The sequence below is a fragment of the Helianthus annuus genome, chromosome 11, assembly GCF_002127325.2.
Source record: "Helianthus annuus cultivar XRQ/B chromosome 11, HanXRQr2.0-SUNRISE, whole genome shotgun sequence".
NCBI lineage: Eukaryota > Viridiplantae > Streptophyta > Magnoliopsida > Asterales > Asteraceae > Helianthus > Helianthus annuus.
In genome coordinates, this window is record NC_035443.2 from 55,030,512 (window position 1) to 55,047,652 (window position 17,141).

A 17,141-nucleotide genomic window follows, 5' to 3' on the forward strand; every position below is an offset into this window, starting at 1 on the left:
CTAAATCACATCGACACACTACGCAATACTTTAAACGCTAACCGTTACTGCATGTTATACGTGACTAAGTGGATGCTTGTTTGTTATGTTTACACATGGAATGTTGTCTCCCTGCCTTAACGACTATAGTACTATAGTTTGGACTCAGCACCCGCTCACGCGGGGGTTGTTAAGGACAATTATTTGCATGGATTACAGTGGTGATCATGTATTACGAACTGCCTTGGGCAGTCAACCCGTAGTCATTGGTATCGATAGGTTCATGTCGATAACTAACGTGCTTCGTTTTACTCAGTGTACGTGCTGGTTATGCGTAAACTATTTCGAACTCTATATGCTATTATCAAACTTGTATGCTCACCTTTACATTTTGTGTATTGACTTTTATTTTAACGTATGTGACGGGTGCTTAAGATGCCTATTTGCTTGGAAATCAAGGCTAGGAAAGAGTCCTAGAAACCAACAAATAGTTGTCTGTACTAATGAAACCTGAGTTGTCAAACAGAACAATTTGCCTAGATCCTTTCTGTAATAATTATATTATCTTATATGACATGGTATGAGACGTGTTGTTTTAAATATTTGGTAAATATAGTTGTTATGAAAACTTCTGGACAATCTGTTTCGCTCAGTGCCGCGCCCCGATGTTTCCGCCATCGGTTGGGGTGTGAGAGTTTGGGGTTCTACAAAAAAAATTGGCACATTGTCGTAAACCCGTCACAAGCATTTACACCCAAAAATTGATATACTGCATGTATGCTTGTATCTTGATTCATAACATGATTATCGTAGACGAAGGTAACACCATATGCGAATACGATGAAAATGACATCGAAGAGAATTTTGTACCGGATTATGAAAGGCAACAAAAGTCTAATATATGAGCGTTAGTAATACTATAAGGCTACACATAACAACCTTCGTTTGGATTTGATTGAACATGTTTGGCATTCAGTCGGATCAACAATGACGAGTAGTTTTCTTTGTATTTTTTAATTAAGTAGTTTAAATACTTTTAGAATTTCTTTAATATTATGTAGTTTTTTTAGTTATTAAAGAAATTAATTTAGTTTTATTGCTGTTTAGCAAAATAAACTAAATTAAATAAATTTTAGATAAAATTAAATTAATAGGCAGTGGAAAGGGTGGTGATAGAGGATGGTGAATGAGGATTGAGTGATGTGCCGATGACGTGGAGGGTGATGATGATGATTAGGAACATCACTACCACCACCACCATATAACCTTATTATTAGACCATGTGTAGTGGTAATGCGCCTACCCTTGGGCGTTTTGCGCCATGTGGCAGCCCGGTTAGCAATGGGGCATTATGGGGCGTTTTCTAAAATGGGTGTAGTGGGGATGTGGGCATTGTGGTGTAATAGAATTAAATAAAAAACCATAAAAAATGTTATTGGACAAATGGAGCATGGAAACAGGTGATTGGCCCATTCAAGTTTGATCCGGCGTGTAATATACAACGCTCCATACGAATTTTGCAAAAAAAAACCCCACGGGGGCTGCTTGTGGGGCGTGCTCCAGCGTTTTCGTCCAAAAAAACGCCCAAAATATCACTAGTACAGGTGGTCTTAGACCATGTGTAGTCAGTCATAAAGCCCCTTTGGGGGCGTTGTGCGACAAGTGGCGAAATGCGTCATAGAGGGGCTTTATGGGGCTTTATATCACAAGAGGATGTAGTCATAAAGCCCCTACCTCATCATTACCTAATCATTAATTTTCTATTTTTTTATTAATCTCTAGATTATTTAAAAAACACTTTTATTAAATTTAGAAAAAAAACATTACAATAAAAAAATAATACATTTATTCTTCATCTTCATCGTCGCTCTCTCATTCTTCCTCTTCATTTTCTCCATCATCCAAACATCCGTTTGCAAAGTTCCCAGCTTCGAATTCTTCAACTTCTTCTTCCTCGTAATCTTCTTCGACGTCACCATCGTGTCGAATCGGGGGAATCGCCCAAGCATGCTCGACCAAATCTGCCTTTAACGCGTTATGTATATCTTTAGATCATAATAGTTGAGCATTTAAGATTCTCTCTTCCATTGTTGCTCGGGTTCCTTCAACTACATCTTTCGGAAAATAGTTTTGGTATATCGCTTTTCCATCGTCCTCTATGATCATATTATGTATAATGATGCAAGCATACATGACTATTCGAATTCTATCCTTATTCCACATACGATAAGGATTTCTAATAAAATGCCAACATTGTTGAAGAACCCCGAAACACCTCTCGATGTCCTTTCGTGAAGACTCTTGGAGTTTTTTAAAATATTGTCTTTTCATATCGAGCGTTTTGAGAAAATGTTTTAACAATATTCGAATACTCCGGGTATATACTATCGCCCAGATAGTATCCATGCTTGTAGTCATTCCCATTTGCATGAAAACCGGCTTTCAGTATCGTGCCAGAAATGTAGCTCTCTAACAATGGTGAACACTCGAAGGTATTAATGTCGTTCATACACCCGGCTACACCAAACAAAGCCAACCAAACCCAAAGGTCGTATGACGCAACCGCTTGTAAAACCAAAGTTGGTCCTTTCTTGTCACTGCGTGTATGTTGACCTCACCATGCGGTTGGACAATTATACCAACGCCATTGACGACAATCCAAACTACCAACCATGCCGGATATTCCATGCTTTTCTAAATGCACCTCGTATATTTGTTGAAGGTCGTTCCAAATGGGATTTCTCAAGTAACGTTTTCCACATAACTGGCATATACCTAAAATATAATTAAATATATAAAATTTAATATTAAAGTTTTACTAGTGATGTACTTTAAAATAAAATAAATATATAAAAGTGAGTAAAAAAATACCAAAGAAGAAAAGTTCCACACTTTCTCATGCTGTTTTCTCCCCCATCTTCAAATACTCGTCGTTGATGTCGTACGTGTTTCCGTATGCTAGTATACGCAAAGCGGAAGTTACCTTTTGAATTGAGGTGAACCCTAGATATCCTCTCGCACCCATTCTTTGCGTAAAGTAGTCATACTTAGCTTCCAAATCATCATTAATGCGCAAAAATAACCTTTGGCTCATCCTAAACCGCCGTCTAAAAACATTGGGTTCGTGAACCGGTGTGGGATCAAAATAGTCTTTCACCAAACACTCGTTTGCGGCTTCACAGTCTCGCAGGATAAAGGTGCGCCTCAAAATGGGGCGTGGAGGAGAACGGCTAACGTGTTGCATGGCTTGTATCACCAGAGCACATGCACTCGTTACCGCTTCTTCCTCCTTCGGGATTTCTTCAGGTGAAAAAAACCTTTGGTAAATATCGGTGAACGAATCTTCAGATGGGGAACCCATTATTTTTTAAAAGAAAGCCGGAGTATTATTTTGATGAATGAGAGTGTTTTGAGGTTTGGTTGAGTGAAATGTGAATGATTATATATATATATATATATATATATATATATATATATATATATATATATATATGTATATATATATATATATATATATATAGGGTCGAGATTTAGAGAAAACGGTAGAAAGTGTGAGAACGGGGATCGTCCGATTAAAACAATCTATGGACTAGATTGGCACGGTGGCGTTTTCGTAAATAACATCAATTTTATTACGTGGACGCGCCTCATTAAGGGTAAAAAGGTCTTTTACCGCTCATATTCAAAACGTCATCAAATGATAAAACGCCATACTAAAAAAAATAAAACGTCATTAAAAACAAAACGCCAAAAATTAGTAATAAAACGCGTTGAATATTACAGGAAGATGAAACAACACAGTAACTGAATTTCAGTTATTAACATTTATTAGAAGAAATTCCCTCCTAAATTACGCGCCAAAAACATCATTATATAAACAAGGTAAAACATAGCTTCCATAATCACTTCAATCTATCCATTTTCTGCAAAAAAACATTTTAACCAAAAACGTCAACTTAACCAAAACGCCAAAAATGGCAACAATCGTTTCGTGGAGATACACTCTGGGAATCAGGTGATATGTCCTCCTTTTTTGACAACAGAAGGAGGGTGTATGTTAAGACGGTCAGGGCAATTCTGAAGATAGAAGAAGAGATACAGAGGCAAATCTTATCCATTGGCATCGCTCTAGACAACGAATGCCATGAAACGCATATGCTTATGAAAGCATTAACCAACAAATTTGGACCAATCAAAGCAGATGTGAAGCCGGACCCTGTCATGACATCATGGCGTTTTGATGATGAAACAGACATGGTGACGGTTACATACGACAGCGGAGAGCAGGAAGTCTACTGGCTAGAGAACATCATGACAAAGTAGCGTCTGGGTTTCATGGAAGAATTGCATAACGCCACTTGTACCAACACAGAAATAGACTCAAAATTTGAGTTAATGCAAGACATGTTCAGGTGGAGGCTTCAGAATCTTTAGTAACAAGAAGCTGATGAAGGTGAAGGTGATGACATGGATGAAGACCCAGATGAAGACTCCGAGGAGGAAGAAGATGACGCAAGTGATAGATACTTTTCGGATAATGTACCTTCTGACAAAGGCTTTTAGTTTTTTCCTCTTTTTTCTTTTTCTTCTATGTAATCTTTTTTTAAGATAATTAAATGATATATTTCTATCTTTATTAGCAAAACGCCAAAAAATACTAAAAATGGTTAACCCTTACAAAACGCCAAAAATAACAAAAAATATTTTTCCTACTTAATATTTTATTTACTCCGTTATTGTATTTTGTCATCTTGGTATGCATAACGCCATTTAAAAAAACGTCAAACTTAGAAGATGGGACGTCTATAACCTATAAAACTGATAAAAGCTAATCAACACAGTAAATACAAAAACAGTAACGGAAAAGACAGTTACTTTATTACTATCATTTATTACAATAAAAAGTCCCACCTAAACTACGCGCCAAAAAGCTCCTATAAGAGATGGGTCTATACACAATGAAATTAATCACACCCAGAAAACACAAACGCCATATCCTCTAGAAACAACTCACTTTTAAATGCCACAGATGGCAAAGCTTTCACTGAAATGGATCCTTCTTCTGAGGGGGGTTATCTCAATAATATTTTGCTGAATGAGATGGACAGATATTCAAGAAAAAAAGACTGATGACAGTGATATGCCATCATGTGAGCTTTGTTCTTGATGATTATAGGCATGGAACAAAGGGATCAACACAAGTGTAAAATGCTACTTTGGACTCCATTATTACAAATAGCATCAATCAAGAGTTGATCTTTAATGACATGCCACCAAACAAGAATATCACACGAAAAAACAGGTTGCCACAAAGCAGCTTCTTCTGAAAAAGACGGGGTTTATGAAGGAAAGTTGACATCTAGCTAAAATATTCAAAAAAAGGTTCAAAACGCCAAAAACAAATTCAAGAAGGAAGAGGCTGATGATAGTGAAGATTCGGAAGAAAAATTAGATTACCATTTTTTATTATTTTTGTTTTCATTTTATATTGTTTTGATATCAAGTAATATGTTGTTTTGTTATCTAATTCCCTATAAATAAAATACATTATTATATAAAACGCCAAAAACTACATACACCAAAACGCTAGTAATATGAAAACTGAGAGAACGGCTGCTGGCAAAGCACCTTGTAAAGGGTATTAAACTAAAACTGAGAGAACGGTTGCTGGCAAAGCACCTTGTAAAGGGTATTAAACGAAAAAAAATTTAATAACGCCAAAAAAAAATTGGTCTTATTGTAATCTTATGCAAATATTAATGACTCGTAGTGAATTATTATACAAAACGCCACAAATGCCAAAAAAATTAACCAAAGCAGCCGTTCTCACAGTTTTCATAAAACTGAGAGAATGGCTGCTGGCAAAGCACCTTGTAAAGGGTATTAAACGCCAAAAAATTTAATAACGCCAAAAAAAAAATTGGTCTTATTGTAATCTTATGCAAATATTAATGACTCGTAGTGAATTATTATACAAAACGCCACAAATGCCAAAAAAAATTAACCAGAAAACGCTATAACGCCAAAAAATTATATGTGTGACACAAAAACAATTAATTCAACGCCAAAAAGTTTAATAAATACAATTAACGCCAAAAAAACTTAGACGCCAGAAAATATTATACCGCGTTGGGAAAATAAAAGAAGAATGAAAAGACAAAAAAGCCCCTCCGCCCTTCTCTATGCTGCGGGACACGTGTTGGGCCAAGAAGCGTTCTCACCGTTCTCACACTTCTAAGCGTTTTCTTCTGATCCCGTTTCTATATATATATATATATATATATATATATATATATATATATATATAGTGGAGAGTTCAAATGAGAAAAAAAATTTGTAAGAAGAAAAAAGAAGAAATTTCAAGCAATAAGAATGTTTTATTTTACTTCATTTAATATAAGTATTTAATGTTACTATAAGGGTACAATGGTAAATCTACAAAGATCATTAATTTGTTGTCTTCCTTTCTAAAAGCTAACTACATTAAATTTTTTGTAACTTATCTTCAAATATACATTTTTTCCAAAAAAAAATAATAAAATAAAATAATTTAAAGTGTAGGATAAATTACAAGGTGTATAGGATAAATTACGAGTTGTGTAGGATAAATGTGTAGGATATATTTCGAAATATGTAGGATAACTTTTGATGTGTGTAGGCAAAAAATTAGTGTGGAAGATGATAGTCTTTATGACTAATTATAATTAGTTAAAGACGATAATAAATGAGATAAATGAAAAAACTATTTAATGTTTTATAAAATTACCCTTTGTTCTTTTTCTTCTCAATTAAATTTTCTTCTCAAATGAACCTTCTCCTATATATATATATATATATATATATATATATATATAGATTGTTTAAGAATTTTTTTATTAAATATATGACCGTTGTAACGGTCATTTTTTTGAAAACCTCCATCGTTCACGCAGCTATATTGCTCGTGGGGACCCAAAATCGAATCCCCATAACGCCGGCCTTAGTGGTGTGCGGCGGCGCTATGGGGCGCTATGCCTCATTTTGCCGTGATGTCCCGCCCCACTACGGGTGGTCTTAGAACAAGTGTAGCTCGGGTGTGCCTTTGTTTAAGTTCCTAGTGCTACTATCTGCAATCTGAGTCAACTCTAAGTCGGCTCCGTCTAGTATAGGGGTGTGCACGGTTTGGTTTGGTTCGGTTATTAGCATTATCCGTAATCGTAACCGAAGTCATCGGTTAATCGGTTCGGTTAATTCGGTTAATTTGTCGGTTTTCGGTTCGGTTAAGTTAATTTTCGGTTAATAACCAATTTAAAGAAGGGCTTTTTTTTTTTTGCTTAGAAATACATGTAATGGAGGTATAAATACATGAAATAGATGTATAAATACAAGAAATGGATGTATAAATAAATGAAATGGAGGTATAAATGCATAAATAGATGTTTAAATACATAAAATGGAGGTATAAATAAATGAAATGAATGCATAAATAAATGAAATAGAGGTATTATTACATGAAATGAAAGTATAAAACATGAAATACATGAAATAGAGGTATAAAAGCTAGAAATATATAAAAAATAAATGATTTGGTTCGGTTCGGTTAATTTTGGTTAACCAATGGTTAAAAAAATATACGTTAACCGACTTTCGGTTAATTCAGTTTCGGTTAATTTCGGTTCGGTTTTGTCAGTTTTCGGTTCGGCTTCGATTAACGGTTCGGTTATTGCACACCCCTAATACATATATATCAATCATTCTACACACACAATTAATATACAACTAGTGAGATTTACCCGCGCTTCATGGTGGGAATTCAGTCAGTATCAGTTTGGTTTGTTATGGTACCAACACTAAAGAGGAAACCTTACATCGTTTGAAAACAATAAAAACAAAAACGGATATCAGTACCGGTATTGATGTTATTTAGTTGATATTGGTTTGGTTCATTTGTATTCTATGTTTGTTTTTTTTTTCAACATTGCAATATCAATTTTATTGAAAACGGATACTTTGCCGTTATCGTACCAAATTGAATTGAAGCCACTAATCAACATTTGTTTATGTATTTATTTTATTATTTTTGCTTTCAATAAATTGACCTATATCATTACCATACTGTATCGAATTGAATTGAACAACATCGGCACCAGTATGTATTTGTTTTTATGGTTTTCTGTTTTATAATGGATATTGTGCCGCTACTGTGGTGAACAAAACCGAAACAGAACGAATATCGATTTCAGTACCTGTATTTATTGTTATTGTTTCTTCTTTTGATAAAATGACACCGTATCGCTACGCTATAGTACCGAATAACATCGGTACCGGTACTTGTATTTATTTTTATGGTTTTCGATTGTAAAAAAAAGTTTTCATTTATACAACTCTTTCTGTGACGATAATTGAATACCAGTACCAGTTTCATGACAATCTAAATCGATCGATACCATTTGAACAACATCGGTGCTAGTACAGGTGTTCATTATTATTGATTTTGTTTGATATAAAACATGTGTTGATTTCTATACCAAGTGCATTTATCATAACGGTACTATAGCGAACCGGACCGATACCGATCTAATCACTACTAGAAAAGACATTATTTTAGGCGTTTCAATATTATATTTTGGGCGTTTTATCACTTAACACCGCCCAAAATATTACTTTTGCATATTCCTAACATTTTTTCGCCCAAAAAAACAAAAGAATAGCCTAAAAAATATACAATATGGGCGAACCTCAGTGGAGCCCAAAGAAATCAATTATTTGGGCGAAGACTTGTAAGTGCAGCCCAAAAATAACAGTTTTTTTAGGCGAAAATTAATGTGGCTAAAAAAACATGTTATATAAATAGAAAAAACCCTAATAGTTACTTCAATTCATGCATCTCTCTCGATTAATGATTCTTCTCCATCAAAGCCTTACCATCAATTTCTTTGATTCTTTCAACTTATTGATTTAATTCTATTGTTCATTCAATTCAATCATTCCATTAACAAAGGTATATAGAGTTTCATCATATTATATTTACTCGTTCTTGAATTCTTTTATGATCACTAATTGATTATATGTTGCTATTAATTTGTAGATAAAAATTGTACGTATACTTCTTCGAAACATTTCTCTTCAATATTCTATCAAGACTTAAAGGTATGTAATTTTGGTTTTATCAATAATCTATTCTATTTTTATTTAAATATTTGTGTATAACAAAAGCAATATTAGTCTAACATTTTGTGTATAATATTTCTAATAGAGATATGTATGATATGTGTGCATTGAAGATAACCCTTTATAGTATACCCGTCCAAAATTTATCTAATAGAGATAAATTTTGGATTGTCCCCGTTTGGGACTGCTTTTTAAATATTCTATCTCATTAGGATGTGTATGTATTTTAACTTGTTAACTTTTTAAGAAAAAATTGGCAGTATTTCCCCTACTCCTTCGGGTTTGTGGTTTATCCGCATACTTGGGGAGTTGAGGGGAAACGCTGCCGATTTTTTCTTAAATAGTTTTCACGTTAAAATATATACATGTGAGATAGATTATTTAAAAAGTGGGTTAGGATCCACCGCCTAATTGCATACTTAATTGCATATCACTTATTTGATTATTTTAATTTTTCAGATGGAAGGTAGAGAATATTGGATGTACAATAGTAGCGTCGTGCGTACTTCCGAAATATATATGAAAGGCGTTTCTACTTTTCTTAAGGTTGCTGAAGCTAATCGGAGGAATGTTGGCTCCAAAGAGATTTGGTGTCCTTGTATGAGTTGTAAAACTTTTCAAAAATTCGGAAATATTCGTGATATAGAGTATCATTTGCTTGCAAATGGTTTTATGCCTAATTACACTTGTTGGTCAAAACATGGGGAATCACGGATTGATGGTGCCATAACATCGACTAATATAGACAATGAGGATAATGAAAATCTCTTATATGAATCAAATTAGTTCTTGTTTTTTGTGTTTTACATTTCATGGGTACATGTGTTGATACGTTACTACATGCTTTGTAGGTCGTTAGGTACTAGTTGGAGCTTGCATGGAGGAATGGTCGTTGTGGAGATGAACCGTTGTGGGGTTCATGATAAACATTATGAAACTTTAAGCCTTTACTTTGGTTTTGAATTAAATGCTTCCGCTGTTAACTTATACTTTGTTTTTAACTATTGGACTCTAATCATATTGATTGTGCTTGGTTTTTACCTACTCTGTGTATAAAAAGTAATCTAAACAGTGCAATTACTTGCATTGCTACGTTCCTACATGATTTGATGAGCTCGGTACCAACCGGTACCGAAAATACCGTTACCGAAATTCCCAAAAATGGGACTTAATACTAGTTTATATTATTATGTAAATATTTAAAAAGTGAAATTAACTTAGTTTTAATGCAATGTGTAGTCTTACATTTCGTTAAATAACTAGACTATTTAAAAAATATTCTTAATTTTTTTAACAACTCAAATTACGTTAAATTTGCCTTGACTTTGCCAATTATACCCAACCCCTCACCATAAAAAAGATTAATAATATTCAGTAGTTAAATTTTAATACAATATTAAGACATATATAACCATTATGGGGTATGGGGCGGGGGTTGGGGCGTGGGTTGGAGAGAAACGCTCAAGTCACAACCCCGGGTGGGCTTAGGTTTGGGTGTGGCCCCTTGGGCGGGAGTTTAAGGCCGGACGTGGGGGATGCTAGCGATCCTATATATGTGGCCGACTCTTATTGGCTTGTTGGCTAGGGCATAGCGGGCCATGTTTAAATTTTAGATTTTTTTTATTTAAATACACCTGGCCAAGCCACGCCGGGCTAGCCACGCCCCGTCATACCCCTTTGAAATTGGCTTTTTGTCTTGGACGCCCCATAGTGCACGTGTCGCACCATGCCCTCAACCCACGCCCCACCATACCCCACGGTCTTATAGCTTAAATTTTAAACTAGACTATTTTAATGCTTGTACAACCTTATATAAAATTAATAAATCTTATAATAGTCGTACAAACTTGGATAAAAAATTACAAATTTAATACATCTTTGACGTCAGTTTCAAATTGTGATAACTATAACATCTTGTCACCGTTAATTAATAAGTTTTTTTTAATTGTACGTATAATTAATTATTGTAAACATAATAAACTAAAGCGGCAAATTAACCCTCCAAATTATTTCCCCAAATCCCAACCATCCGCCCAAAATTTACCTCCAAGTTATTTCTCCAAGTCCTCCATTTTATAATAACTACCCGCCCCAAATTATCTCCCCTAAAACCACCAGCCCCAAATTAACCCTAGCAAACCCTTCAACGATAACTCCCTAGCAGCCCAAGAACACCCACCGTCTCCTCCCACCGTCTCCACCGTGAACCGCTTCTGATCTGCAGTAAGAACTTATATATTTTTTAAGAGATTTTTTTTTCTTAATTAATCCTAACTAGTAAATAACTTGTGTTATGACTATAAGCCGTTGCCGCTCAGTTTTGCACATTATTCAAATTTATGTTAACTAAATCCTAATTTTGGTCTGTGAACTTCATTGCATGTCAAGTATATTAACGGTGGTTACCGTGAATCGATCTACTATGCACATTATGTTATCCAACACTTATTTATATATGTTGTGGATCTATGTTCATATTTTTTAGTGCCTAAAGCAGTTAATTTGGAATATAATATGTTGGATGTTGCTGAATATGATTTCATGTTTGGCCTCTTTATGTTGGAATTTATGTGCATGATATAGTTAAAGTGTATATATGTGGTCCCTAGCTTGATTTCATGTATCAACAGGGCCTTATTTATATAATGCTATAAGTTGTTCTTTTATGAATTTTTAATTTCATACATAAAGAAGTTAAGTTAAGAAGACCAGTGTGTCAGTGTGTGGCTTTTATGTCTGGGAACCGAAACCTTTAGTGTAGGTCCGCCGAAATTTTGCATACCTCTAATGATCATGTGTTTAGTATAATAGTCTAGAAAGTTTATGTGTAAGCATATATATAAATATATATATTGTTTTGTTAATTTGGGTTTATTTTGTTTTTTAGTTTCTCTAAAATGTCTAATCGTGGGAAACGTGGGGCTGCAACTTTTTCAAAGAAGGACTGTGACTTTACAGTCGAACTAAACCAGTTGATGCATCCAATTGGGAAAAACGCCAATGATTTCACTTCATGGTTAGGAGTGAAGTTAAAGGCTGAATTTTCCTACCATATTCCGTCTCCTAAATTTGGAAAACAAAGATGGGACGAACTATGGGAAGATATTAAGGTATTATATATTTGTACTTTATTCATGATATGAACTATAATTTGTTAACAATTTGTTTTATAATATTTAGCGAGAATGGAGTATTGAAAGCAATGCTCCTAAAACTATGATGCTTAAGAATGCAAAGAAACGCCACACAAATTGGCGGAGTTACCTTACAACAGAATATGTAAGGAAAGGCTTAACTCCCTTTGGTAAGTACAAGAATCTGGATTCAAATCATTGGAAAGAATTTGTTACCCAAAGGACTAGCAAGGAATTTGAGGTATATTTGATTTAATTATTAATATTATAATTAATAAGTATTGTTATATATTTGTAACTTATATTATTTAATGAGAAATTGTTTATTAACGTGAAGGCAAAAAGTAAAAGGGCAACAAAAAGTGCGAAGGCAAACAAAAACTTCACGACCTTAGGACGCACCGGGTTTGCAGCTTTGACCCCTCGCCTTGAGAAAATCTGGTCTCAACTGGTACCTGTGTACAGTTGTCTTAAAAGTATCCAAGATTTACGCTCGAAAAGATATATAGTGAGTAGAGCTAAAAGAAACCGAAAGACTAATATATACTCACTACTATCTGAAGGCACACGAGCTCAATCAATCAGACTAGTAAGTTATGTATATTTATCTAATAATATATATATTATAATAAAATGTTTTAACAGTTTATATATATTTTATAGGCCCATTTCGAGAAAAAAATGATTGATGATGGAAGTTATTTTTCTGGGAAAGAGGATCCACTAACCAAGTTATTAGGCCGTGAGCATGGAGGTCGGTCGCGTACGGTTTCAAGTATCATAGGTAATTTCATGGTGGTGTATTAAATTATGTATTTGATGTACAATATAATTAATTTTCTAAATATATCTTGATTATAGGACACACGAAGGTTCGGGGAGGTTTGTTTCAAGGTGGGAGACAAGATAGTCAAAATAACGCGCCTAGTAGTCAAATAATGTCCCTACAGGTTGTGCGAGTGATGCGTCGGGTGGATCTAATATTGAATACCCATCTATTAAGGTAATTATATTTGTACGATAATAATGTACCAATTGTTATATATATGATATTTGTTTTAAAAATGTAAAATTGTTTTGTAGGAACCCACCTTTTTTGAGTTGTTATACACGCATCCTTCCAAAAGAGAAAAAATAGTTGGTACATCATATCTTCATCCTAATTCGACTAGGATTATACATAACGGGCCAATGGCTGATGGTTATGTGAAAATCGAAGTAATTGAAATATATCCCGAATACAAGAAAACGTCGCTTCCTGAACTTTCATGCTACGAGGAACTTGAAGATTATGGTGATGCCATTGGTCATTTCATTCAGTGGCCACTTTCTTCTATAAAGGTTGCTTAATGTATAAATTATATATTACTTTCTTTTACTCTTACCTTCTAATATGTTTGTTAAACCGTAGCTTTCAAACATAGAGGCAACTCATCATATTCCAACCATGATACAACCAGCTCATGAAAACACATGTTATTCACCAGAGGTTAGGAGTCTTGTTTAGGTCTCGGGTCGGGTTACTCGCGTTCGGGTAGTATATTATGTAGATTATTTTTGTTTTATATGATAACAATTTCATTTGCTTTTATAGTTTGAGGATGTCACCGAACAATATCAAATTCATGACAATCATCAAATTGATATGACAATGGTCGAAAATGTTAGCGATGAGGTAATCATGTACTAACATTTAGATTGATGAGGTAATAAAATCAATCAACTAATAGTATGTTTATAATTATGTAGTTTCTATTTGGCCCGCATGATGTTTCAACTGAACATGACGTTGACGGATCAGAAGAACTGGATATGATGGTAATCGAAAACTCAAATATGCTATATATGTTTGTGTGCGTATATGTAACTACCATTTTTATGAAAATTTGTTTGTTAAATAATGTAGTTTTCGGAACCTGTTGAACAAACTCAAGCTTCAACGATGTCAAAGGAACAAAAAAGAATACAAGAGGCCTTGTGGAATATCGAACATTTGCGCCCTAAAAGTATAAAATCATTGGCCGAACGATTAAGAAAACACTATGGCGGCGAGACGAGCATTCAACTTAAGTGTCCTACTGGGATGTATCCCACTACCGATTCCAGTCACTCATATGACTATGTCGAATATGAGGGGGTGTTGCAGTTTTTAGCAAACGGATTGCTTGATGCCAGCTTCATACATTTGTGTCAAATGTAAGTTATATTATAATTATCATCATCTCTGACATCTATATTTTATTTTTAAATATGGTTAAGTATTTTAACATTCTGTTTATTTTCTTGAGATTAGGTTTTTATATAATCACATGCGGTCAAAAAAAGAGAACGCAAAAGGAAAAACTCGTGTTGCCTACTTCAATACCCAATACATCACCGGGAAAGAATGTGAGAAAAATCTAGCAAGTGTTAAAGAACACTTAGTCGAGGTCTACAAACTTCACAAGGACAAAAAGTATTTTCTCGCTCTATTTTTCTACGGGTAATGTATATTATTGTATTTTAACGTGTTATATTTATTTTTTTAATTTTATTATTGATCTTTTATAATGACTATAGCTTAATTACTTTTTTTAAGTGGTCATTGGGTGTTGTTTATTTTGTCCCCTTCGGACCGGAAAAGTTGGATTTTGGATTCAGTGTCGATTAGAGCCGAAAAGAATAAAAATCATTATCCTCTAACAAAAGCAATTGAAACTACCTTTGGAAGTCAATTTACATGGAAGATAGCAAAGGTATGTTATCTTTATATATTTTGTATTTTATAAAATTAAAAGATTATTTTGTTAATACATTTTCGTTTGATTCAATGTAGTGTATGCAACAAGATGGCTCTTGGGAGTGTGGATATTTGGTAATAAGAAACATGTTCAACTTTGTTCTCGAAAAGCAATATGATTTTCCGAAAAAGGTAAGTGTTGTATTTAATTTACATATTTTGAATCAATTCTACATGTTTGAATCAATCTTATTTTGTTTACTTGTTTTTTTTTCAGATTTGGAACGACACAAGAGATGTCACTAAAGCGGAAATTGATGAGTTGGTTAAGAACATCATGACTCGGTTTTTCAGAGAAGTGTTTAATGATACCACCAAGAAATAGTATCGTGTTTGAACAATTTTTGTAAGATATGTCTGCTATCAAACATGTTTGGGATATATCTGTTTAGGTTTGTTGATGAAACACGTTTGTGATGTTTGTTTGGATGTTTAATGTAATTTTGGTTTCATTTATATGCATTTGTCTTTGTTTTTTACAAATTTTTGGGTGGCTGCATTTATTTAGAAATTCTTGGCATTCAACAGGGGTTTGGGGTTTTATAGAGCATTGTAAAAAGAACTTTTTTGGGCATTTTAAAGGGTTCTTTTAAGCGTTTATGGTTCAAGTAGGTCAGACTTTTAGGAAAGTCTTTTTGGACGTTTTGGGATTTATTTTGAGTGATTTATGGAAGGTTTTTTTGGGCGTTTCCATGTTATTTTGGGCAGTTTTGAGCAGGCTTCTTAGGGCTCTTTTTTAGGCGTTTTATGTACAATATGGGCGAGTTAATAAACGCTCAGAATGAGTCCTTTGTTTTTTCCAGCCACTATTGTTTGGGCTTCCTAAATATACAGAAAACTACTCAAAATCAATGTTTTGAACGCTCAAAGAAATAATTTTTGTGGTAGTGAATGCATGCGTAACGCACCGTCACAACGCACATACAAATAATTTGGAATGTTAAAAAAAATCAAATACACATAGATGCGGATTTAGAATTTTTTTTAAAAGTTAACAAATGCAAATTATTACTAAAACTTAAAATTAAGTTTTTTTTAATGACAAATTTCTTTACTCATGTTGTCTGTTGGACTTGAAATAAATACTTACAAATAATTTATTACTATTTATCAAGATTAAGTGATAAGATAAAATATCACTTAGAAAAAAATACTTACAAATAATTTATTGCTATTTATCAAGAGTTTCTATTAATATATAAAACATAAATAAACATTAATGTAAATATAATAAGTGTAAACTATAATTTGAGTCTATGTGGTTAACATAAAATGGCACGTTGAGTTCCTATTTGGTAAAATTGAATAATCAACTCCATGTGGTTGTCGATTTGAATCACTCACGTCCCCGGTAACATAATATGTTAGTCAACCATTAGTTAATCAGGGCAATATTGTCTTTTCAAGTCAAATTCGAAGGGCGTATGTGTCTTTTGCATTATTATTATTATTATTTAAAAAATCAAATACACCTAGATGCGGATTTAGAATTTTTTTAAAAGTTAACAAATGCAAATTATTACCAAAACTTTAAATTAATTTTTTAACGACAAATTTCTTTACTTCTGTCGTCTGTTGGACTTGAAATAAATACTTACAAATAATTTATTACTATTTATCAAGATAGTGACCAAATAAAATATCACTTAGAAACAAATACTTACAAATAATTTATTACTATTTATCAGGAGTTTCTATTAATATATAAAAAATAAATAATCTTTATGTAAATATAATAAGTGTAAACTATAATTTGAGTCTCTGTGGTTAACATAAAATGACACGTTGAGTCCCTATTTGGTAAAATTGAACAATCAAGTCCATGTGGTTGTCGATTTGAATTACTCACGTCCCTGGTAACATAATATGTTAGTCAACCTTCAGGGCAAATATTGTCTTTTCAAGTCAAATTCGAAGGATGTATGTGTCTTTTGCATTATTATTATTATAATTATCAAAACAATATCACCTCTTCATCACCGTATCACATCTAGGGGTGTAAACGAGCCGAGCCGAACCCGAGCTCGACCAGGCTCGAGCTCGGCTCGTTAGGTTTTTATGAAGCTCGAGCTCGAGCTCGGCTCGGTTCGAGCCTACTT

The 17,141-nt window shown here is 33.7% G+C and overlaps 1 protein-coding gene across 2 annotated transcripts; it reads left to right on the forward strand.

The window, feature by feature from the left end:
- The first annotated feature begins 11,215 nt into the window (after positions 1-11,215).
- On the forward strand, positions 11,216-15,498 carry LOC110890545. Of its 2 annotated transcripts, XR_004871308.1 has the most exons (15): positions 11,216-11,352; positions 12,017-12,239; positions 12,310-12,504; positions 12,601-12,852; positions 12,927-13,047; positions 13,125-13,266; positions 13,347-13,604; positions 13,675-13,752; positions 13,858-13,938; positions 14,013-14,081; positions 14,170-14,459; positions 14,557-14,745; positions 14,842-14,998; positions 15,079-15,174; positions 15,260-15,498. XR_004871308.1 is itself a non-coding variant. In XM_022138165.2 (11 exons), exons 3-11 carry the CDS (start codon positions 13,455-13,457, stop codon positions 15,365-15,367), a joined length of 1,218 nt encoding a protein of 405 aa, XP_021993857.1. In that variant the 5' UTR covers positions 12,951-13,047; positions 13,125-13,266; positions 13,347-13,454; the 3' UTR covers positions 15,368-15,498. The 2 variants fall into 2 exon arrangements, 1 of the variants encoding a protein (XP_021993857.1); XM_022138165.2 differs by lacking the exons at positions 11,216-11,352; positions 12,017-12,239; positions 12,310-12,504; positions 12,601-12,852 and having other exon boundaries at positions 12,951-13,047.
- Positions 15,499-17,141: the final 1,643 nt, after the last annotated feature.